The following is a 26,288-nucleotide window of genomic DNA, read 5'->3' on the forward strand; positions in this document are numbered from 1 at the left end:
TCAAATAGTCACACATCTTTTGTGTCAGTTTAGATGCTGCGTCTTCTTAGCACTTGACTGACGTGATCTGTGATAAGAACTTCTTAAGAAATGTGAAAACTTTCCCCTTAGCTAATCCTTTTTTCTAGAAACAACAGCACCGGGATGTAATGCCCTACTTATCTCTTTCTTCTGAACATATTTCTTAAATGATCGAGTTCTCCCTTCAAATACTGTAGCTCTCAGATTCTTGTAACATAGTACACTTCTCTCTCTCCTTACGACTGGGATTTTTGCGACACTATCTATCCACGTGAGCGTGGTTTCTGTGTACTTTGTCCCTTAAGTTCAGTTACTTTTTCTGAGAGCCTTACGTCAAAAACTAGAAGTTGTTCTTCATTCTCCTCTTCCGTTATGAACTTTGCATTAGCAGTAATATCACTCAGTACCTTAAAAAATTCTGAGAGGCCATTTTCTCTGGGAGGTCATAACAAAAGTTACATCTGCTTACTGAAACTGACAGGAGGGTTTTATTATCGGTTGTACAAAGAACTACTATTTTTGAAGTTCTCCATATGGAAATTCACTACAACTGCACCGAGTGAGCCCCCGCAGCCTTACCATCAGTTTATATTTGCCACAGCTTTTGCAAAACTACATTCAGAGAAATCATAGAAATCATTGATACAGCATCAAAACTGGCCCTAATGTGACAACTCAACTGTTGTTTGGTTACCAGCAGTTCAGCAGTTTTGGCTGATGAAACAAGTTTACATTTGAAAATTAACTAATAATGTCTTTATATGCGTTGAGGATGTCTACTGCATTAAGGGATCAAATATAAGGCACAGACACATTTCTCACACCAAACACTAATGTCAAACAGTATATTTCATGCTTGATATTACCAGCTAATCACCACCAAGTTACTACTCACTACTTCTGCTATTATCTGTGAAACTGTTATTGTGTGAGTACATTTTTCAATTCTCTGTATGTTTTAAAGATCAGATGCTTTTGTTGTTGTTGTTGTTGTTGTTGTTGTTAGTGGTGGGTGGTGGTGGTGGTCAAACTTCTTCATCCCTGCTGCAATGTTTTTATTACAACATACTGATGATGTATCTGAACATATAAAAATATTTATTTCACCAAAAGGACACATGTCTAAGTATAACAACATACAGTCATCTGAAATAATAGAATTGCAAGTTTGTAATCTGGTATGCTGTAGCACAGCAAAAACTGCAGAAAATATTCAAGTACATCAAAAATTGGTCACACACCAGAATATATTTTTATATTCTCAACATTTCAGTCAGTTTTTGAAGCTGATGTTGCAGGTGGTGGATCCTTGTAGTGTCTGTATTCTGGCTTCAGCTCCCACATATTCTTGTGTGGATTTTTCATATTGTAATTACACACTTCTTTCAATATGTCCTTGAGGTACACCTAAAAAAATTGTTTACATTAGTGAGACATACGTTCTCCTTTTACTTTTTTGACATATTCTGAAACAGTGTGGTAAGAGCAAAGAATGTGGAAAACAAATAACTTTCAAGCACTAACAAAATATGATAGATTCACACCATCACAATACGTTTGAAACATCAATTAGGTTTCTAATATAATAGTGGCCTGCTTATGAGCTGCAAAACCATATGTTTATTTCCAAAAATAATATTCAAATCACTCAATACTATCACAATACACATCATAGTTAATGGGGACATTGTATGTGAATTCGTTGAAATTTGACATTTTCTGCTTTTTACTCCATAATGTACTTTGTACTTTCTTGAAAATTTTGGTATATAATTCATTAAAATCAGGCAATTGTGAGACCTTCAAATAATTTCTTGTATGTTGACGTGTGACTGTCAAATTTCGAGGCTACACATATACTGCCACAGTTAAGCAGTCATATCTTGGGAACTACACAGTCTAGAAGGCTGTGAATTGCTTTGTTTTGTGCCTACTGCTACATCTCAGAAGTTGGCATCATGAATAAACATATCAGTCATTTGTTTCTGATACTAGTTTTTGTTGTAAGTAGTGTGATTATCAGCTATTTTTGTAGTAAGCTAACTTCTATTGCTTTTTATATATAAATAAAATGACTAAGCATAAAAGTAACTTCAAGAAACACAAATTTGCGGGTAACAGATATGTGAGACCTGCATTTTCTTCTAAAGTACTTGAAAACACCAATGAAAAGCCATGTCATGCTTTGTGTCCACCTCAACCAAACACTTGGTGTAAATATAGGCAAGCTGAATTTTCTGGCACTGTGCATGAATTTACACACAAACATTCTCTTCCTTTGGCAGTAATGGAGGCACTCAAACCTATTTACATGGGAAGACCCAGAATGTGAATAAGTCCTGCAATAATGTTGTGTAGTACCATGTGACTAAAATTGTATTTGTTGGCCTTATGACTCTAATGTTAGCAGTGTCTGATGCTGTAGTAACTATTAATAGTGGAACTATGAAAGACTTAAGGTTCTGGAGAAGTTAGGAGTATGATTTGGACAGAACACGGCTAAATGACTACGGAAACTGGATGAGCTTCGTGTACGTGAAGCAGAGTTGGATGCTCAGCAAATGACAAACGAAGCAAGAAAGAAAAGGAGGAGGCAAGCACTGGGCTGTTTTGACACTGAAGACGACACAGACTATGGGCCAGGGCAATTCTAGTGCATTAAAGAGGCAGAAATGTAAGTCTGTATAAGAATTTGTAACAAAAAAGTTTTAAACTGCAATATCTCTGAACAACATTTCTTGCAATAAAAGACCTGTTTTCTAAAAAAGTAATGATGGTAGAGAAATGGAATTTCCACAGCATGCACATATGGAACTAGAATAATTAAAATATCCTGAGTTGTTTTGTTTTTATGTTCATTTATTTACAAAATTCTGTCAAAAAATTCAGTGTTTGAGGAAAAAAAAAAAGATAACATGCACTCTTGACAGGTGGATGTCCCGTCATTTCAGCCAGCTCAGGCTGTACACAGCAGGGTCTGTTCCAGAAGGCCCACCACCTCCCCTTCCCCTGCCGCCGCTTACGCCCATTCCCGTGTCACAGACGGTCCGGTTGGCACCACAGTGGGGGTCAACGCCTGTTAGATCGCTGTCTAGGGTTTCTGCCTCCTCAACTACCACTTCATCTGTCACCGCAGCCACCGCCTCCTCCGTTGCTGGGTCCAACGGCCCCACCCCTGGCACCTCCGGCTCCAACCAGTGACGTCACCAAGGAAGTCATTATGGAGACCCCGTCCCCGGTATTGTCCCACAGCCACTCACAAGATGGGGGACAGTGCGCCAACACACCCCTTCATTACTTCCGCCTCTACTCGCAGGTGACTGCCCGCCACCTGCTGCAGCAGCCATTGTCGCTGGGCGATGGAATGGATATCAGCACTGTCATTGGTGTTTTCCACGACTCATAATGTAGGTGTCTTGTGAGATCAGTGCCTTTTTTTTTTCCTCTCATGGTGCCAATGCTTTTTCGGTACCAGTGCTTTTCTTCCATACCACACTCGTTTCTGTACAATGCACTTTCTATGTACCACCTATTTTTCTGTGCCTAATGTCTTTATGTATGTATGTGGTTTTCCCACCCCCTAGAAGGGAGGAGCAATGTACGTCCACTCATGAAGTGCTTGATTTCAGACATTGAGAGTCCATATAGTTCACAGGACTGCCTTATAAAGGTGCACTCTTGTGAGCCGCCAAAGGAGCAGCATTATTTAAGCGATTGCAAAAGAGTGCTTGGCCTATTCTGTAACCTGTATTACTGTTGTACTGTCAATGTGTTCAATGCTACACACAACATGTACTTCATGGCATCGTACGTGTTGCTCTATAAAGTACTATGTTTCATAAATTGTGTTCGTTCTTGATATAAAAGTTATGGTCTCAGTTATTCTACATACTCTGTTCATCAAAGTGGGACCCCAGCCAGCCAAACTGAACTGCAAACGTGTTTCCTCCACCACAACACGCGGTGTCGAAGTAGCAACTGTGAGCCACACACTGCCAACGTGCGACCTTCGTACAGCTTATTAGGTCTGGGCTAGGGCAGCCATCATGACACATCAGTCTATGTGGCAAGTAATAGAGGGGACAGTATGTGCAGATGGTACCTAGAACTGTTTCAGGTCTTCCTCTCCCACTGCAACATCAGGCACCACACTTCCAAGTTCCTCATTAATGTGTGGCAAGAAACACTTGTATTAGAGCACCTGAGACCACAGCTGAGGTGGTCTTTAATAATTTACTCAAATTAAATACACATTCTCTACTCAGCATTCAAAAATTTGTACACTAGATCCTCGGTAGCTTTCCATACCACAAAAATATTGCCAGAATTGGAAACCTGCTAACAGATTACAACTGTTGGCAAGACTAGGGCTCAAACCCGAAGCCGTACATTTTGCAATATGCAGGGAAACTTCTGTGAAGTTTGGAGAGCAGGTAGGAGGTGCTGGTGGAACAGAGGCTGCAAGGATGGGTCACTAGTTGTGCTCGGATGACTAAGTCCCAGTCTGGCACATAGTTTTAATCTGGTAGCAAGTTTAAAATCAGCACACACTCCACTGCAATGTGAAAGATTCTTTCTGAAAGCTAGAATTTACTTTTATTATGACACACAATTTATAATTAATACTTACAATAGGCTGCCTCGTTATTTTCACTAGGTCCTTTATATTATAATACTGATGTTTTTCAAAAGCTGCAAAAAGCATTTCAAGAACTGCATCTTTATCATCCCGAGCCTTCTTCCCTTCAGATTTCTTCTTTTCTTCATATTCAATCTATAAAATGAACAAATCGCAAGAAAAATGATTAGAATACAAAAATGCATTGCTGAAATTTATCTACCACTGTGTGACAAAGTCAAGCAGAAAGTTCTTAATAAATTTACTTATATTCTTGCAGTAAAATGCAAGAAATTTGCTGTCCCACACACTACCTATTATATAAATTAGTACAGCACATTTTTAAACCATACTGCTATAATAAGCTGCCTTTTTCTTGACTTCTTCCCAAGAGCATCAAATTAGAATTCTTCATATTCAATAAAATATCACAAATTAAGGTTTAATATACTCAAAAACACCAACAATCACACAATTTCTGGAACAGGTGATTTTTATGGTGCTACTTGCAAATCCTGGTCCACATGCATGAATTGAATGGTTTTTCCCATACAACAGTCCACAATTCGTCCTCAAGAGTCTGTGGGAAGCAGTGTACTCTGTACATTAGGTCATAGGTGAAACTTTCAAAATATTATCTATGACAAGGTACGTCCTTATATCTTTCGTGAAAGGACAAAACATCTGTTCTAGCAGTTGACTGCATTACAGTATACCAAATTCCTGGAGGTTGTTTTACTATATATGACACACTAAATCTGAAATCCACTTGTCTTCAATACATAAATGTACGGTTTTTGTTTGTAATCCTGTAACTGAGGATGTGCTGATAGCCTTTCTTTCATTTCTTTTTCTGCTAACATGTTTCTTCATTTGCTTTTTTTTCTGAACTCTCTTCAGACCACTTGAATAACTATTTTTACGTCAGTACCTACCCCTTCTGATACTCATTCATTCAAACACAGTATTTGTGGCAATGACTGCTTTACCTGGTTATTCTAAGCAGTGTTTTACACACACCTCTTAATTATTTCAGATCCCCCAGCTCCTAACCACCCACCACTTGTTCCTCATAGCCAAATGGCTTTTCCTGCTCCACCATGGGTCTATGGGACTGGCTGTCTGCTAGGTTTAACAGATAATTTTGGGACAGACACATCAGCAGCCTTGTGAATGATGGTAGTTACGAGTTCTACCAAGTATCTGATCCTGGACTGATGTTATACTACAACCATTTTGCTGGAAAAGATAACACAGTGGATCCTCTTCAAAAAAGAAGAATCAAAAACATTGTTTATTTGCAGTCAATGGACAAAATGCTGGATTTTGAAGCACCAGATCTCAGTCCACAGTCATTTGCACAGCATATCACAGACTGATACAAAATGGTAAACTAAGGTGACAAAACTAAAGATACAAACTTCAAATTATGTTTACTGAGCAATTCCCTCACCGCCATCACCAGCCAATAAGAAAACCAATGAAATATAACAACTTTGTGCACTTTCTGCATAATAGCCTACTAATCTACCATCCATTTCACATAAATTTGCCTCATGAAGAGGAGGGCCAAAGCAGACGTGCAATACAACAGTGCCAGCAAGCAGAATTTGATGGAGAGCTGCCTACAGTTTATGAAACAAACTGAGACACACACTTTCATTAGAATGACTGATGCTTCAGGGATGTAAAGTTTTGTATGAGGGTTGGAACTTAAATAGTGGCAGCTATTTATTCGCAACCAATACAAAAGAGTTACATGTTTGCACCTGTTACTGTCCTTCAAAGTAGTCACCAGCATTGTGTAGAACCCATTGCCAGCGACATGGAAGCCATAGTATACCATTAGCAGAGCCTGTTCTGTTGTTGATGCGAATGAAGCGGTCTAAAGTTATGATGATTCTTGTGTACAACTGTGATGGTGTTAGCCTAACGCATTATGTTCCTACATGGCAGAGCATCAATGCACAGTATTACTGTTCATTTTTGGAGCATCACCTGCGACCAGCTTTGCAAAAGAAGCGGTTACACTTTCTGCTCAACCCACCAATCATTTTGCACGACAATGAGTGGGCACATACAACGCAAGCTGTGGCTGCTGTGTTCGGTCGATGGGACTGGGAAGTACTGTACCATCCACCATACTCCCCGGATTTAACTCCTGGTGACTTTGATTTGATTCCATAGACGAAGGAATGGACCACTTCATGGCATTCGCTTCAGAACTGTTCCAGAGATTCAACAGACAGTAGACCGCTTCATTCGCAGCATCAACAGAACAGGCTTTGCTAACGGTATACTATGCCTTCCACATCACTGGCAACGGGTTCTACACAATGCTGGCGTCTACTTTGAAGGACAGTAACAGGTGCAAACATGTAACTCTTTTGTATTGGTTGTGAATAAATAATTGCCACTATTTAATTATTCTGTATAAGCCAATCATGATTTAGAAGACAAATGGCATAACTGCAACATCCTTTAACAGAGTATCTTAATGTGAACCAAGTAGTACATTATCAAAGAATTTCAGTCTACAGAATAAGTAACTGATTAGTGAGGTTAAAACAGATCGAACTGCGAGGTTAGTGGTCACTTCTTTAAATAATCAACATCTAAATGATTACATGAGTGGAGTAAAGGGTGGTCAACCCATCTGAACTTTTCCAGTTTCACGTGAGATGTAGACCCAGGCAAGAGAAAAAGTAAAGAAGCGAAGATATAACTATGAAAAAAGAAGTCATAAAATACATTCCAGTGGGGGAGGCTCACTGGGGCTAGTATTGCAGCTGGAGCTATCGTCTGCATCCAGGTCACTGTAGAAGAATGATAGAATTTTTGTCACAAAATGGTAAACAGAAGTGATAAAACCAAAGCAACAAACTTAAAATGAGGGTATATAATCGTACTCTCAAATAAAACAAAAATAGATCTGCCACTAAACAGTGGTAGAAATTAGTCCTTATGTTTCAATACACACCATGAGATCAGTAAGAAATATCTAACAGAGAGATTAAACAGAATATTTAGTGCCTTCAATTAAAGTCCCAGAAGCCTCATAAATTAAAAGGATGAACTTTAATATCCAATCAGGAAAATGAAAAGGCAGATGAAATTTCAGCAGACTTGTGCATATGAGTACCTCATATGGAAATCACTGGGACATAACAGATTCATCTCGGTGGATACAAGCTAATGTCACATTACTGTAGAACCAATCAGGGAATAGGAGGAGTAACTTTATATGCAAAAAAACAGAGTTGATTAATCATCTCAGTTTTGTCACAGTCACACTCAAGTCCCACTTTAACATATATTCTGATTTCAGTACTGTTTGGTCTCTGTTTCTCTCTTTTACTTTTTTGCTTCACTTCTGATGTGATTTGCCCCTTTATTCACCTCCACTAAGCTATTTTAGGATTCTAAGGTTCTGAAATTTATCATCTTTAAACACAAATGAAATAATTATATGGAGATTGGTGTGGTGCACTTATGTCATGCTTCACTACGACACGGGTCTTCAACACGTTTCTCAATTTGCAATAATTCACAGTTACTTACTTATAGAGCACATCTCATAATACTACACTGCAGCTTAAACTTACATGTGAGATTGCATATCACTGTATTAGATCAATGATGTGAAAAATCAAAGCCAGAAAATAAATAAATAAATAAAGTAGTTAGTTGGCAAAGTTTACTAACATTGTGTTTATGATCTGACACTGGTTTGAAGTTATGAACAATTCTCTCCAACTGCTGTACTTGTCTTGTGGGAAGAGCCGCTTTACGTATTGATTCCAACTTCATTTTCATATAGCAATTGTCCGCTGAAAGAATAAAAGATATTCTTAGTCTCCTTTGATTATCATCCCACTAACAGTTTAGCACACTTTTGAAGGTTGTTAATAAAACTGTTACCATAGGGTCGGCATTCCAGTTTTTGAACTACACGGCCCTCTAAACTCAATTTTTCAGTCTCTGGGACTACAGAATCAGAATTTGATGCTGAAACACAAGAGAAAGAATGTATCAGTTACATTGAAAAGATATTCTTTCTTAAAAATAGCAATAGGAAGAGTAGTTATAAGAAATAAACAGTAAAATGAAAAAATACATGGGAACTAAGGAAAGCAAATATGGTAAATTTGCTACTATATGAAAATGTTAGAATACACTGAGATTTTATAATACTGCCCCCACCCCCCTTCTTTGCTCAGTGATGGGCTAACAACCAAGGAAATGGCATGAGCATATCCCACACAAACACCACATGTAATAAGCATTTTTGGACATTCAGCTCTTCGTAACATTTAGGCCTGCGAAAAACCATCGGAAAAATTTTTGTCTTAAGCAAGAAACAAATCACTGGTTTTTCTTATAATGGTATGTATTTCACCATATTATGTGCTATCTTCAGCAAAGTTTTGGTGGCAGAACAATTGGAGGAGGATCCTACAAATACAACTTACATCTACTTCTACATGAACAGAAGATATAATCTGACACTAACTCATGCTAGCATACACACACAGATAAAGACTGTGACAAACATTACATGGTTGACCAGTGAAATATATTGTATCTGTTATTAACGCTGCACCAAAAACTGAGTTTACAACTCTATGAGAGGAATTCATATAGCTTTAATCACCACCTCACAAAAACAAAGTTATGTGATTATTTTTTGTTTAATAATATATAGTTGATATTCTTGAGACATATAGAGTCTCACCTTTATCTTCAATAATAATGTAGGTTGAAGCAAAGAATTAAAAACCTACAAATTTTAATTCACTGTTTGAGCCTACATTACTATTGTAGATAAACTTTTTGTCTGTTTGCAGTTACATGATGATGGATTTGGAGTGCCCAATAGCACAGTCATCAGCACACTTAGTGGATGTCAGCATGCAAATATTTTGGGAGGGACAATTTATGTCCCTGCAGGCTAAGTTTCCTGTAAAGCATTAAAATCCAACTATCAACTGCAAAAACTAACTTTACGATACATTAAACAACGAGACTTAAAATCGATGAATAAAAATGGTAAACTGCCCAATCAAGCTATTCACTCGAGAGGCTGTTGACCTCCTCTCACCAAAATTTAAGAGATAGCACCTGACATTTCTCAAAATTTTGAAATGTGTTACACTGGTGTCAGCATTGGCAAGGATGGTGGACACAGCTGCAGCCAAAATGAGTGTTTCCCTTATGTCACATGTAAAACACATCTAGTTAAAATATACTGTACCAAAAATGGTACACTACAAACTTAGGGTAGTGGTAGACCTTCCCACTGGAGGGGGGAAACAGTGTGTTACCACGCATGAGAGGTCGATTTGACTGATCAAATTGTTGTTCAGCACTTTCAGCCATTTATTTTCATACTGATGCACGACTCTTCTGTCAATGAGATGATGACGTGCAGGATGGCACACCAAACTGGAACATCTTTGTCACTTTGTCAGATGTATCATTTCTTCGCATTCTTATGTATCCTGGTATGCAGCAAAAGACCACCTCTTTGTCTCAGTTTTTGATCCACTGTAAGGCACTGTCGATGGTCTGAATCATTTCTGCTACTGGATATTTTTGTTGTGCCAGTTGTAGGGCACTGAGTGAGTCATAGTAGATGAGAAACTTTTTGTTATCATGATTTCGTACCTGCTCCAGTGCCTGCATGACTCCATATACCTCTGCATCATTATTTGTTAATTGCTCTGGAAGGCATACCCCGAAAACCCTATCGTGAAAAACTGCCGAACAACCAAGTGCATTCCCCTGTTTAGATCCATCCATTTATATAAAACTATAAACCTTGGTGTGTTCTTAAAACTGAAGAAAACAAATTTTTAAAGCAGTAATCTGGAGTACATGATTTCTTGTGCTCTGTCAAGCTTAAAATCACTCTGAGCATCTGAAGACATGAAGGCAGCAGTTCGTTCCATCCCTGGCTGCTAATTCTCAGGTCTGACACATCCAGCTTACTGAGACAGTCTTAAGTGTGTATCCCAAATGCCTTGGTCACATATGGCCAAGTCCTGAAAATCTGCTGAAAGTTTAGCCGGTCCACCACACGAAATTACTGAGGTAATACTAACATTTTCAGGGCCCTTACAGCTAAAAGGAGGTGCTGCCATGTTCAGAGGTGGTCCACCAGCTTCTGCACACAGACTCTGAACTGGGCTGGTCCAACACCACCTGCTGTGGTCTAATACCCTCATAGTAGACAGAGTCTAACATCTTGAGGTAGGACATATATTTAGAGCCATAAACCATGCCACCTAATTCAGTCACAAGAGAGGACTCACAGAATATTGTGAATATGTTTCCTGATCCTGCTTCTGTAATGAATAGAGACTTCACTTTGCTAGCTATAGCATGCGAGAGTCATGAGATAAAATCTGGGGCTACAGACAGGGATTTGCGTGATGTTATTCTGAATGTCTTGTCCAAAAATTACTTTGAGCAGATATTTGAAAAATTAACTTGCGAGAGTGATGTCTAAGACCTCCTAGCAACAAACAGATCTGAACTTCTCAAATAAAACAGAGAGGAGGGCAAAGGTGATCAAAAGGCTGTGATAGCATCAATGACTATCGATGCTGTAAGAAATCTTAAGGAAAGTAGGAAAATATTTTTACTGAGTTAGACTGACAGGACACAAATTGCAGAGTATCTGAGTAGTCAATATCAAATATTCAGTTCTGAGGATGAATTGATGAAATTCAAAAGTGTCATTCAATATGACATAGAGAAGTACATTCCCAGCTAGGTTTTGAGGGGTGGAAAAGACCCACTGTGGTTTAATAGCCATATTACAAAGTTGCTATGGAAGCAAAGAGAGATTCATCATGGATTTAAGGTGAGCTTCATCACAGATTTTACTCTTTGAAGGGTGGGCTTAACTGCAACCTACCACATACACACGGGGTCCTTTTTAATTGAAGACAGTGGAATATCTCAAAAATCACACACTGGATCAAAAAAGTTATAATTCCAATTTGTTTATGCCAGAGAGGGACATCCAAGGTGTAGGGTGGCGGGGACTTTGAAATCTTCAAATGAACCCGTTTTTTAATTGCAGATTATGACTATATGGCACATTTACATACGTTTTCTATGCAGCATTTTCTTCATTTCACTGCACATGGCGCTGTAATTGGAGGAACAGAAATGGGTACACAGTCATAATTTACCACATGATACGCAGGGGCCCTTGAATACCCAATGACACATGGGACCCCATCTTTATGCTACAAGGGTAGGAGAGGCCAGAATTTCATAACTTCTTATTGGAAACACCATTCGCAACTTTGTATTCCTCCAGCATATTGAACAGGGGACTACTTGATGGGCCACCATGGCTGTGCAGTGAACTATAACATATCATACTAGACAGTACACAGTGACCAGAGCTCACATATCGTGCAGACGTACAACAGATAGTGGTTCAAAACATTCACAATACTTGAGCAGTGTTTACTGCTTGCATTATTGCCTGCACATCTACACATCATTTGGAGAAAAGACATGCAAGTGGACAATCAATGCTGCAACTACAGAAGAAAAAATTCGAATGATCGTAATCCACAGAGAATATAGGAGAAATGTTGCGGCTGCTGTTGCCTTGTATGCAGAGCGTTTTCCAGAGAAAGCTCACTCTTGTTTGTCATTTTACAAGGTTGTGAACGCCTTTATGTTTGTTGGCAGCATACAGCCTGACGAAAGGAAACAAAGCAAACGTGTTACAGGAGATGTACTAGCAGCATACCACAACCACAGATAAGCACTCAGCAATTACATTGCGATTCCAGTATGCCTTTAGGTAGTATTGTCACAACACCGCATAATTATAAGTATCATCTATATCAAGTGTAACTGCATTAAGAACTTTGTGGTGCTGGTTTCCATAACTGGATAGTGTTTTGTGAATGGTCATGTCAACAAATGTAAACAACCCCCACATTCTTTGGCAACATACTATTTTCCAATGAGTCAAAATTCACAAACCATGGCAACATTAACCAGCAAAAGCATGCATTATTGGAGTGCAGACAATCCCTGCTAGTTATGGCAAGCTAACCATTAGTGTCCTTGGTTGGTTAATGTATGGTGTGGCATCATGGGGAACAAACTCATTGGTCCAGGTTTTATTTATCATTGAAAAGATGAACATTTTTGGAACAGGATCTACCGGTACTACTGCAGGATGTTGCCCTGGATGTTCAACAATGTACGTGGTTTCAGCATGACGGTTGCCCAATGCGTTTTGCAGTTGACGCATGGAAGATATTAGGCCATTTTTACACTGGTCAGTGGATTGGCGGAGATGGCCTTATTAATTGGCCCGTTTGGTCACCAGATTTCTTTCTGTGGGGATATTTAAAAGATAAGGTGTATCAGCAAGTGCCAACAAGCAATAAAGATGTTGTCAATCACATCAGAAATGCCTTTGCTCACATTCCTGCAGATATTCTTCTGTCCTGTGTATGGTCATTTGAAAAGCGGATCACTAATGTATTAAAGTTGGCGGCACTACGTTTGAACACTTACTCTAATAGGAAAAGAGAGTAGCATCCACCTCCAGCCATAACCACAGTGTTTGTCAAGTAGTCCCACGATTGATATGTAAGAGGAATACAATGTTGCAAATGGGGTTTCCAGTTAGAAGTTATGAAATATTGACCCGTCCTACCCTCTCAGCGTGAAGGTGGGGCCCCACATGCCATTGCATATTCAACAGCCATTGAGTAGCACATTGTAAATTATGAATGTTTAGCCATTTCTATTCCTCTGATTACAGCACCATCTGCGGCAAACTAAAGAAAATGCTACAGACAAAACATTTGTAGATTTTGCCATAGAATTTTAATCTGCAATAAAAAATGGGGGTTACCATTGAAGATTTCAAAGTTGCCACCCCTCCTAATGTCACCCAAGCATGGGGTGGAGTGGTGGATTGAGTGAGGTATCACTAGATATCCCCCCTGAGACAAACAAATTGGAATTATAACTTTTTTTGATCTGATGTGCAGTTTTTGATTTATTTCAATGTCTTCAGTTGAAACAAGCAGGCTATATTAACACTTTGAAAGGGGAGTGGTGGCTGTGGCTAACCACATATTTTTCTCAGCTAACAATCTAATTGCTGATTTAAGTTCCATTAGACAGGAGAAGAATCACAGTTCAGTATTTTTACTGCATATTTATGACACAAACTGATATTTCATACATTGTTGATGTTGTTCATGGAAATGTCGTGCATTTCTCTCTGTAGCTCTTCTTCATACAGCTATCTCCGGTACATAATTGTTTATATTTATGTGCTGACCTTCCACAAATCTACAAGTAATAGTACTTTTTAAATGAATAGACTTTTCTACATTTCACAATGGATGTCTGTGTGATTAGTGGCACTAACCACCGCCCTTCTTCTCCATCCAGTATATTTTCTTCTCCATCCAGTATGTCTCACCAGAAATGAACAACAGAGGAAGAATGTTACCAAATATTATTTGATGAAATTCCTTCTAGTGACAACAATGTTGACAGTGATTTAAGTAATGTTAATAATCTGGCATTCACTACAGATAGTGCAACTTCTAGTCTTGTTTACAGTTGTATGTTGAACAGTATGATTCTAAGGATAAAATGATGAGACAAATGGAAATGACATGGTACCTCTCCCTGTTTCATCAACAGTCAAGATAAACTGGATTCAAGAAACAAGTGTCAACCACGTGCCATTATTTACTGGACAACGTGGTGCAGTTGCAGAAATAAAGAACAAACCAAACCTAAAGCCAGATGACTTATTTTGCAAGTTTTTCAATGAAATGCTTATAAACCATATAGTGTTTCAAACCAATTTTTATGCAACACAGACATTCAAATGTTTTGTCGCCACCAACGAACACAAAATAAAAAAAATTATAGGAATAAATCTATCTACAGAGATTACTGGAGCACTGATCCAGACCTTGACGAAAGTTATACATCAAAGCTAAAGCCAATAAAACGATTTAGTTGGTTACTGACAAGGGAACACCCCCCCCCCCCCCCCTCAGATTTATTGGTAAGATGGCCCAGTGGATAGCTCGTCAAAAACTGAACACAGATCAAGCATGAAAACAGGAACAAAGTGTACTGAACTGTGAAACAAAAAGAAAGAAAGAAAGAAAGAAAGAAAAACCAGTAAAATAGAAACAGTAAGTGGTCTAAGCTAAGAACTGCAATAAGTGATGGAAAGCAGCCCCAACGTCATGGTGGTCATGGTGTTGGATTGTCAACTGGGCGAGCCGGGTTCAAAACTCCCTCATGCCATTTATTTTTATTTTCTTTTTTTCAGAACATTGTGAACTGTCTATCTGGTCAGTGAAATGTTTCTTCTCTTTCTGTAGTCTTGGCAGTTGTCATACTATACACTGGTCTTATAATTTGAGTCATGTTGTAAGAATACGTTACCATCGCAAGTAAACGTAATGAATAGTGAGAGCAGGCAAGATACCACATACATGTCTCACAAAAATGAAAGCAACAAATAAACAGGTGTGAACTATGTTACAACAAAGGAACTATGTTACAACAAAGAAACTTCCAAAATGGAATGCAACTTTAAAAAAGTTAAGTACATAAGGTTTGGCAGAGCACAGAAAAACTCTGTGACTTTGAAACTATTGCATTCATTTGTTACAGCTTATGTATTATGTTTTCGTCATTTCCTATGTTACAACAAAGGAACTATGTTACAACAAAGAAACTTCCAAAATGGAACGCAACTTTAAAAAAGTTAAGTACATAAGGTTTGGCAGAGCACAGAAAAACTCTGTGACTTTGAAACTATTGCATTCATTTGTTACAGCTTATGTATTATGTTTTCGTCATTTCCTTGGGACCAATCACATTCACATTCATTCAAACACCTAAATCGGGCAAGGAGGCATATCTAACTCACTCACCAGGCATACAAATTAGGTGCATCAGTAAGAAATTCCTATCACATGACACACATACTGTCATTAATGCAGTGTATGACACACCAGATGTGTTTTCCAGAAGAGGATTCAAATGACTTGTCGCCTTGTCATCAAACATTTGCAGTTCGTATATGAAATCCAATCTCTTCTGGCTGCTAATAGAGTATTATAGGTGCCCTTCCTTACACACCGCTGTTGTAAGTGGATGTTACACTACAACACAGACACAAATCTGAATATAGTGAGGAAAAAAATGAGCACAAATAAGAGTTGAACACAGCTTGCCTGTGTGGCAGTCCAACACCATGACCACTTAACCATTAAGACGCTGCTATTTCGAGCTGTGCTATACTGCACTTCTTGTCCTTGGACCATTGACTGTTTCTAGTTTGCTCTTCTTTTTTCCGTAGTACAATACACCTCCTCCTTCCTGTTTTCAAGCTTGATCTGTGTTCAATTTTTCATGGGCTGTCCACTGGGCCCTCTTACCACTAAATCTGAGGGGATGGTGCAAAGTTTCCCCTGTGAGTACCTTGCACCTCAATGATAATTCTGTGGCTCCTGACAGAAACTTTTTTTTTTTTGTCCATCCTCATGATAGGTGGTCTGGGGGACTTTGGGCGTTCACTTATGTAAGAAAATGAAACACCTACAGCGATCCCTACGATGCCATTTATTGTATGGTTACCAGTTTTGGTGCTTCCGTGCACCATCTTCAGGCATTGGCTGTTGCTGAGGAGGTTAACACCATGTTGTCTCTCCAACCATTAACATCCTGTTGATGGTCGGAGAGACAGCATTGCAGTTTGAGGTAGTCTGCAAAACCAGTTATAGATGTTGGCCACTGATTCAACATGTATACGGATTCTGTTAACACCCTCAGCATCAGCTAAGGCCTGAATATGACAAGCAACATGCTGCCAACGCTCTCTTGAAAGCATGTATTTATGCAACCGCCACTGACCAGTGGGCCTCACAAACTCGACTCAGTACTCCAGGTTGGTGTCGGTCATTCATTTGCGGAGCGGCATATTTCAGCACAGGCTACACCAGTACATAGCGTCCAGATTGTGACTATAGCAAGACTACTGATAATGTCTGCAAGAGGACTATTACTGATGAGGCTATACCACGAACACAGACTCTATCTAAGTTAAATAGCAGCTTCATGTAAATAAAGAATCGTATTTATCCATGTATGCAATTACCAACCACCCATAACAACATCCTATCCCTTGCTTCCTATGATACAAGACTCTACAGTAGCGACGAGGATAATTCAGTGGTGGTTGAAGATAATCAACTTGGCCGAAGATTTTGCTTGTTTCTCTCGTGTTTTAGCTTGCAGGGATGATCATGTGCAAGTGTTTGTAACTGATAATTTGTTGTTGTGTTCTTGTATGTATTCCAGGAAAGGAGCTGCAGAACTAATAAAATTTCTATTTTCAGAGCCTTTGCTTGCTTTTTGTTATAACGTATTTGTGTAAACCATGAATTCTCCGCTCTCTCCACCTCCCGTCCCCATACTGACGACAGCACAACAACTACTGGCTGCACAACCTATGTCGGGTGCACAACCAACCAACCAACCAAGCCAACAACTGCCACTGACCAGCATACCTATGTCCCGGCAATTTAATGACACAGAAGAGGAATGGCTCGAACACCTGACTCTGTTCCTAGCACATTGTCAAGTTCATCATGTTCTAGGTACTGTAAACTTACAATACTTCCTTTCTATTGTGGAGTCCCCAGTGTTCAGGTTAATACAGAAACTATTCCCAATCGCGTCTCCTGACAAACTCTGTTTTGACCAGGTAATCGCTGCATTACCTAAACACTATGACCAGCAAGTCCAAGTAACTGGAGGTAGATATGAGTTCTTTCATTTGCAGAAGGAGCTGGAACGGACGTCCTACCTGTGGTACATAGAATTAACGGGTGTGATCAAGAAGTGTAAATTTAAGTGTAGTTGTGGCAACTTTTACATTGATTTAACAAATCACAATGCAATAACATTCAATGTCCCATACAGTAGAATACAGGAACAGATCTTAAAGTTCTCTGATCCATCACTTCCCCAAGTATTGCAAATCTCAGAGCAATATGATTCGGGTGTAACTGTGGCCAATAAGTTTGACCACGCACTGATTTGTCAGGTCAAGTCGCCACTTGCTCACAACCGCCCCAAGCAGCTACAACAACAAGCACATATACAGCCGCATGGAAGGGCAAGTAGACAGGTAAACAGACCTGTGAATTTTGTGAAGTCTTGCTCTAGATGTTTTTCTCACCTTAAAAGACAGGATTGTCCACCATGTAACACAACAGGTTACACGTGGGGGAAAAAGGCCATGTCCAAGCAGTTTGTTTGCAATGGCACAAAACTGCCAATTTTGCCAGCAACAGAAAAAACTGGCTCATGCACATGCAGTGAATGCTGTGTTTTCAAAACCTACAACAGGTTCTGACAAAAGTAAGAGTAAGGCTGTACCTCCTTCATGTCCTAGTGCTGTGCAACAACATTCTAACGAACTGTTTGTCTCATCATGAACTTCTGGCCATCATGTGGACTTTCAGTTAGACACAGGTGCCTTAGTATCTTTGCTTAATCGTGCCACATACAAACAGTTAGGCTCACCATGCCTTTCTAAATCTAGCAAGCACCTCACTGCTTACAACGGACATGAAATTCCAGTGCTTGGACAATGTAGTTTGCCTGCTATTTAGAAATCTCACACCAGGACAGTGAATTTTACTGTGTTGAAATCAAGAGACAATGAGAACACATTCAGCTTAGATGCCTTTGATTTGTTTGGACTTAGCATTGTAGCTAGCTTGCTTAAAGAATTTCCTGGACTATTTTCAGAAGAAATGGGAAAAACTTGTAACTTTGTAGTGCATGTTACATCGAAAGACAATACACAGCCTAAGTTTTTCCAGGCCCACCCCATTCCAATTGCTTTAAGAGACAAAGTAGACAGTGAATTTCAAGAATTGCAAGATGATGGTGTAATTGCTCCCACTCAAGCTAGTCAATGGGCAAGTCCTCTCATTTTGTTGCCTAAGCCTTCTGGTCGCATTCGCATTTGTGTTAACTTCAAGCTACAGTCAACCCACAGACACTGGTTGACACTTACCCGTTACCGCGCCCTGAGGAACTCATAGACAGGCTTGGTGCAGGACTTTCTAAGACAGATTTGTATGATGCCTACCTGCAAATTCCATTGGATGAAGAATCACAGAAAATGTTTGTTGTAAATACACACTTAGGACTGTTCAAGTATTTGCATTTGCCTTTCGGCAGTGCTTCCCCACCCACTATTTTTCAATGTCACTCGGAACAGCTGGCTACAAAAGAGCCATTTTGTTCAAACTACCTTGATGATATTGTTGTATCGTGTCATACAGCAGAGAAACACACTGCCAATTTGCATACTCTTTTTCGAGTGTTGTCAGAAACAGGATTCAAGTGTTGTCTCAGAAAGTGTGACTTTTCACACTGAACTACAGTACTTAGGTCATGTGATAAACAGTCATTAGGGCATGTGATAAACAGTTAGGGTGTGCACCCCCTCTAATCTCATTTGGTTACAATCTGTGACCTGCTTGTTACTTGCAATGTGTCTGAACCGCAGTCAGTACTAGGAGAGATGACATACTCCATTGGCTTTGTACTGAATGCTGCTCAGATCGCGGATCCATTGCATCACTTGCATCGAAAAATGTGCCTTTTGTGTGGAGTAAAGAGAGTCATGACACATTTCAGAAACTCAAAAATGCTTTGCTTAGCGACAGATGTTTAGAGCATTTTGACCCTGCCAAGCCGGTAGTTTTGCAAGTCAACGCTTCTTTGCTTTTGCCTCAAAGTTGTTAACTTAAACTCAGAGCAATTATTCACAAATTGAAAAAGAAGCTCTCACTACTGTATATGGTGTGACCAAATTTCATCACTATTTGTATGGTCATAAGTTCTTTTTAGTGACAGATCACAAGCCTTAGCAGTCCTTGTTTCATTTGTCGAAGCCTGTTCCTACACGCACTGCTCAAAAATTGCAATGTTGGGTTTTGCTGCTTTCGCAGTATCAGTATGAAATTGTGTACAGACCTATAGCAAAGCATGGCAGTGCAGATGCCCCATCTCGCCTTCTGATTAGCCCAGACTCTGAGTTTGGTGCATCTGCCGCATCTGTTGCCAAATTGATGTGCAGAACTCCGAGTTGCTGGAATCTTTTCTCTTGCATTACGGAAAAATTGCACAAGCCATGGAAGCAGACCCAGATCTCAAGTTTTTGTTGCATTAAATTCACACTTCTTGGCCGCATTCATATCCAGAACTCAGTTGTATGCTGATATTTTGTATGTTGGCATAACCTTCCAGTTCAACAGGGTGAGATTCTAGTTCAAAATAACAGTGGACAACCACATTTGTTTATTCCCAAAGTGTTGCCAAAGGATGTGTTGTTATTGCTCCACCAAGGACAACACTGGGGAAAGGGAATTGTCCGCACTAAACAGTTAGTGCAACGGCACTGTATTTGGCAGGGCTTGGATGCTCATATTAAATGGATGACATCACAGTGTTGCACATGTGCGGAAAACCAATCAGCTCCACCACAGACAGCAGCTTGGCCTAAGGCTCAATCACCATGGCAACAAGTGCACACTGACTTTGCAGCCCATTCTGGAACACTCGTTGGCTCACAGTGGTAGACTCTTTTAGCAAGATCCCATTTGCGGTGCCTATGGCTTCTACCACATCATGTAGCACCTTCAAGCATTGTCCTCCATATTTTGCATCAAAAGGTTGCCAAAAGTATTTGTGTCAGACAAAAGATCACAGTTCACTTCACGTGATCTTTAACAGTTTTGTGAACGAAATGGCATTCATTGTCTAACAAGTGCTTCATTTCACCCCCAGTCCAACAGAGAAGCAGAACGCTTTGTATGCACTTTTAAGCAACAGATGGCCAAGCTTCACACCCCCCACACACAGGAAAAGGCACAGCAATTCATTCTCACCTCCTATCTCTTCCAACCATGAGACGGATCATCACTAGCGGAACTTCTGCATGGCCACCACCGTCGGATGCTGCTCCACTTGCTACACCCACCGGCACCATCAATGGTCTGCACGTAACGCTTTGCACTGTGCGATCTATTTCTTTTCAGAGTTTATGGCAACCATGGGCATTGGGAAAGAGGCATGATCCAGGAATGCATTGGGTCTTTTATGTACTTGATTAGAGGTCCCGATGGTTTGCAGTGCTGCCACCAGTACCAAATTCATGCGTGTTATTTGCCCTGTGGTTCTGTTGCTTTTCTTCTTCCAGATTCACAGGCTCACAGGACTGCGCAGCCTTCTCAGCCACCCACTGGTACCATTAGGGCACCCCAGTAGAAGCCCTGCCATCCCTGCTCGCCAACCTGATGGACGTGGACCCGTTGTGGTCGTCATTGTCATCGCTGCCATCATCACCCCAGAACATGCTCTCAGGACTGGACGTGTGCCCTAGCAACAGTTTTCCGGAGGATGTTTCTGTTGTCTCACAAGCCAGATGGTGGGGTACTGTCGGGAGTATGCCATCCTCCACAGTCACAGCTCCTGCCTCATCTGTACATGCAGCATCCTGCCTCCCACCCCGAAGTCGTTCGCTTCCTCCCTACACGACAATCGACAATGGTTCTACAGTTAACCAGTGAAAGAAACATTATTTTTAAGGGCATTTATTTAACCTTATGTGATTTGTTCAAGAACCTTAAGTCCAGTGGTCTGTATGCTTGCAGAACAATATATCCCAGAAGGAAAAACATGCCAAAACTCATGGAGGAGAAAGGGAAATTGGATTACAGAATAAGTACTGATGGAGTAATTAACTACAAATGGAAGAATAACAGGGCAGTCAAAGCGATTTCTACATGTCATGCACCATCAGATGCATCCACAGTAAGTCACAGACTGAAAGACGGAACAACAACAACCAATATCACTTGCCCTCTTGTGCTGAAAAATTTCAGTTCCAGTACAAACCACGCGAACAATTTTGATTGACTGAAGTCGGACAACGCTATAGACAGAAAAAGGAAGAAATGGTGAATGAGACTGTTCTTTCACATTGTAAACCACTGTGTAACAAGTGCATTCATTATGCACTAGGAGACTGAAATGGAGCAATTCTTCGATAAAGACTTCCGTCAAGATGTGCACAAAAGTTTGTTGGCTCCAAAAATAATTTCAGTGGATACTGCTTCATGCTGTATACAGAAAAATATTTTATATCATCTCAGATCAAAGAACACAAGCACATGCAGATGAAAGTATTCACCACATAAGCAGTCAACATCACTCATCTTTCACTCATCATCTAAATGTACAGTTTGCAATTCAAGAAAAACACTCGTCTGAATTGTGTGGTTGTATTTAGTATGCAAAGTACAAGGGCAGAAAATAGAGTTCTATTTTTTATTTAAATTCATTTACTGAAAAACTCAAGGCAATTATAACTTATTTTTCCACATAGTTTCCTGCTTTGGAAATGCATTTGTCCCAGCTTATGGGCAGCTTTTTGATGCCCTCATCATAAAAAGAACTGGGTCATGTCACCAGCCAGTTCTGCATGAAATTTTCCACACTATCATCATCTTCAAATAGTCACCCTCCTAGAGCTACTTTAAGCAGTCCAAATAAATGGAAAATGCAGGGTGATAAGTCCGGGCTGTAAGGAGGATGATCAACTGTAGTCCAGTGCATTTCCTGTAGGTTGGAGACAGATAAAGCTGCAGTATGGGGTTGCGCATTGTCGTGGAGGAGGATGACCTGTTAAATCGATTGGTCTCATCTTTTGCGGCAATACGCAACTCTCGTCTTGTTCAACAGTTCGCAGTAGTATGCAGAACTGATTGTGCTTCACTCATGCAAAAAATCAATCGGCAAAATGCCTCGCTGATAAAGGAAAAAAGAAAAAAAAAAAAAAAAAAAAAAGGGGTTGAAAGAACCTTGCCAGCTGACATTCGAGTCTCGGCTTTCACTGGTGCTGCCTCCCCTTTCTTCCGCTATTCCTTACTGCCTTGTTTGGATTCTGAAGTGTGGTGGTGAACCTGTTTTGTCACAGGTGACAATCCAACTCAAAAATACATCACCTTCTTCTGCAACCCTTACTGTAAGCCTCTGACAGACCTCCAAATGTCATAACTTCAGATTCTCGGTCAAAAGTTTAGGGATCAATCTGGAACACACTTTAGAGGACTGTAGGTCGTTTGTGATGATTGCTTGACAGCTCCCATAACTGATTCCAACTTTCTGTGCAATTTCTGAAACTCTCACCCGTCGATCGTCGTCAATAATGTCTTTAACCGCGCAAATGGTTTTTGTCTGTAATGCTGGTCCGAGGACAGCGATTGTGTAGCTGATTTTCCACACGTCCTTGTCCCTCCTCGGTCTTTTTATGCCAGGCAAACACATGCGTCCTTGATAATGTTTTATCACCGAACTGTGCAGTCAATCTCTGGCAAACTTCCACTGCTGTAACTCCTTTATGAGCAAGAAATTTGATAATGGAGAGGTGCACCTGCTGCTCAGACATCATGAGCATTACTGACAAAATGGTAGGAAATATCCAACAGCACATTCTCCTCACTTCTAACGGTCCCGCCTAAGCATAGCAGAAGTGTGGGGCCAGTACTACCAACAAAAATCCCGTTTATACAGGATGTTACAAAAAGGTACGGCCAAACTTTCAGGAAACGTTCGTCCCACACAAATAAAGAAAAGATGTTATGTGGACATGTGTCCAGAAACGCTTAATTTCCATGTTAGAGCTCATTTTAGTTTCGTCCACCTACGCTCAATGGAGCATGTTATCATGATTTCATACGGGATACTCTACCTGTGCTGCTAAGAACATGTGCCTTTACAAGTACGACACAACATGTGGTTCATGCACGATGGAGCTCCTGCACATTTCAGTCGAAGTGTTCGTATGCTTCTCAACAACAGATTCGATGACCGATGGATTAGTAGAGGCGGACCAATTCCATGGCCTCCACACTCTCCTGACCTCAACCCTCATGACTTTCATTTATGAGGGCATTTGAAAGCTCTTGTCTACGCAACCCTGGTAACAAATGTAGAGACTCTTCGTGCTCGTATTGTGGATGGCTGTGATACAATACGCCATTCTCCAGGGCTGCATCAGCGCATCAGGGATTCCATGCGACAGAGGGTGGATGCATGTATCCTCGCTAACGGAGGACATTTTGAACATTTCCTGTAACAAAGTGTTTGAAGTCATGCTGGTACGTTCTGTTGCTGTGTGTTTCCATTCCATGATTAATGTGACTTGAAGAGAAGAAATAAAATGAGCTCTAACATGGAAAGTAAGCGTTTCCGGACACATGTCCGCATAACATATTTTCTTTCTTTGTGTGTCGAATGTTTCCTGAAAGTTTGGCCGTACCTTTTTGTAACACCCTGTATTTGACCCCCTCATACCTTTGTGTCTGAGAGATGGCAAAAAACTGTTTCAAGATATACCAAGAAAATTAAGAAAGTTATGCCAAAGTTGAACCACCAACTATTGAGCTTGTATACCGTAATGGCATGATGGTTAGCAGCGATGACCACAATTAGCTAATATTTTGTTGGTAACATGAATTTTTACAAATCTACCACAGAAAGCATAACACAGTAATACAACTAAAGTGTTATAAGTGTATGAGATTTCAAAGATGTAAATTATTGCTCATACCCATATAGGGCAAATTTTTATGTTGTTTACCTGCCCCTCGAAGAGTTAAGCCAAACAAAATTTGAACAAAGCAAAAATGGAGGGTAAGGAAAGTAACAAGATAAACATTCAATGAATTGGAAGTACCATTCTGCCATCTGATCTTTCTAATAACTCTGAGAAGTTTTGAGTTTTGGTCATATATAATATGAGGAAGCTGGTCATTAATCTATTCGCTCACTAAGTGACTATACTGACACCGAATTTGGTCTTCTGAAGCTGTTTCACTGAGGAAGACCATAATATGATCCCTCCTTCCAATCATCATACAAATAACAAAGTAGCGTATACTGAGATAAATGATTGCAGAATAGAAAAGCAACTACAATTACTTAGTAGTGGGAGCACTTCTGGGCCAGACGAGACACCTATAAGATTCTACAGAGATTTTACAAAAAACAGCCAACCAACTTGTTCCCCTTCTAGCAACAGTTTAGAAAGAAGTACAGTCATTCCCATTTTCAAGAAGGGTTGTAGGACAGACGCATAGGCGTACTTTGTAGATATAAATCTGTTGTAAAATTATGGGACATGGTTTATGTTCATGAATTATGACATTTTTGGAGGGTGAAGATCTCCTCCATGCAAATCAACATCGGTTCCACAAACGGAGATATTGCGAAACTCAGCTCACTTCATCATAGTGCCGTAGACCTCTGCACTCAGGTTGAAGCTGTGTCCCTCAATTTCACAAAGGCATGTGATACAGTTGCACATTGTCATTCATTGAGCAAAATACAAGTTTAATGAGCTTTGGACCAGATTTGTGACTGGATTTGAGACTTACTTGTAGACAGAAATTCACACATAACTCTTAACGGAACAAAACTGACAGATGTAAAGGTAATTTCCAGAGTACCCGAAAGAAAGACTTCTTAATTTTCTATCTTTCTATAATTTCTTCAGCACTAGTCTGAATTTCATAACCAATAAATGTGTGGTCAGAGTGGAAACGCTTTGCAGTTTAAACTCCTGTATGAAAATCTGTCTTTCCATATTATCTGCATGAAACCTTCCAGGGTTTGTATATAACTTCTTTCATGATTCTTAAACCAATGAGGAAACTGCAAAATTCTACTAGGCATCTTTCTCTTTTATTCCTTTTCCCCAGTTCATGTTCTCTTATTAGTTTCCTTTCTCATTCTTTTCCTATTATAAAATTCCATTAGCCAACCACAATCAAAATTTTTGTCTCCCTTAATAAATAAATTCTTTTATCTCATCATACATTTCTTCAATCTCTTCATCATCCGTGGATCCATTGGTCATACATCCTCGTACAACTATGGCTGACTGCAACTTTATGTCTACCTCAGTTCAAGCACAGTTCATGCACACTTGTATTCTATTTATGGTAATTCTGGTATTTCTTATACTACTTCTGCAGCTACATGAAGCACCTACACACCAATTATGCAATTCAACAGTAGCACACTGAAAAATTTGCTTTATAATTAAATAATAACCTTACGTGTTACATGTGAGAAGACACCTAAAGTCTGTCTTGTTACGGTTGAAACATCAAGCCGATGCTCTCGTGGAATATTCTCTTCTCCAGGTTGCTTCAAACACAGGACAGACTCTGAGAGTGTGAGAGAAACATGTGTCTTTTGCCCCAATGCTCTAGGAGAGACAAAAAGAATTGCCATTACAAACACTAAAAATATTTTACATTAGGCTACTCATCATTATGTGTATCTATACTAAACAAAATTGTGAGTTACTAACATAATAAATTGACATTTCTCACTTTAGTAAAATTCTGAAAATTCAGGTATGTCTCCAAAGCCAACTGATTACACAAGGATAGCAGAGATGCTGAGTCACACATTGGCACAACGAAAAGACCATCACAATTAAAGCTTTCAGACACACACACAC

General features: G+C 39.8%; 1 protein-coding gene across 3 annotated transcripts in view; it reads right to left on the minus strand.

Moving 5' to 3' along the window:
* Window positions 1-1,098: 1,098 nt before the first annotated feature.
* Window positions 1,099-26,288, minus strand: part of LOC124596472 (general transcription factor IIF subunit 2) — a 94,794-nt gene continuing 69,604 nt past the window's right edge. For all 3 annotated transcript variants that reach the window (XM_047135615.1, XM_047135614.1, XM_047135613.1), the window contains 5 exons: window positions 25,879-26,030; window positions 8,561-8,647; window positions 8,345-8,469; window positions 4,652-4,795; window positions 1,099-1,428 (listed from right to left, as the gene is read on the minus strand). In XM_047135615.1, coding sequence (XP_046991571.1) covers window positions 1,291-1,428; window positions 4,652-4,795; window positions 8,345-8,469; window positions 8,561-8,647; window positions 25,879-26,030 — 646 coding nt within the window. In that variant the 3' untranslated portion in view covers window positions 1,099-1,290. The remainder of the gene's footprint in view (window positions 1,429-4,651; window positions 4,796-8,344; window positions 8,470-8,560; window positions 8,648-25,878; window positions 26,031-26,288) is intronic.

This window comes from Schistocerca americana, chromosome 2 (genome assembly GCF_021461395.2).
Source record: "Schistocerca americana isolate TAMUIC-IGC-003095 chromosome 2, iqSchAmer2.1, whole genome shotgun sequence".
Taxonomy (NCBI): domain Eukaryota; kingdom Metazoa; phylum Arthropoda; class Insecta; order Orthoptera; family Acrididae; genus Schistocerca; species Schistocerca americana.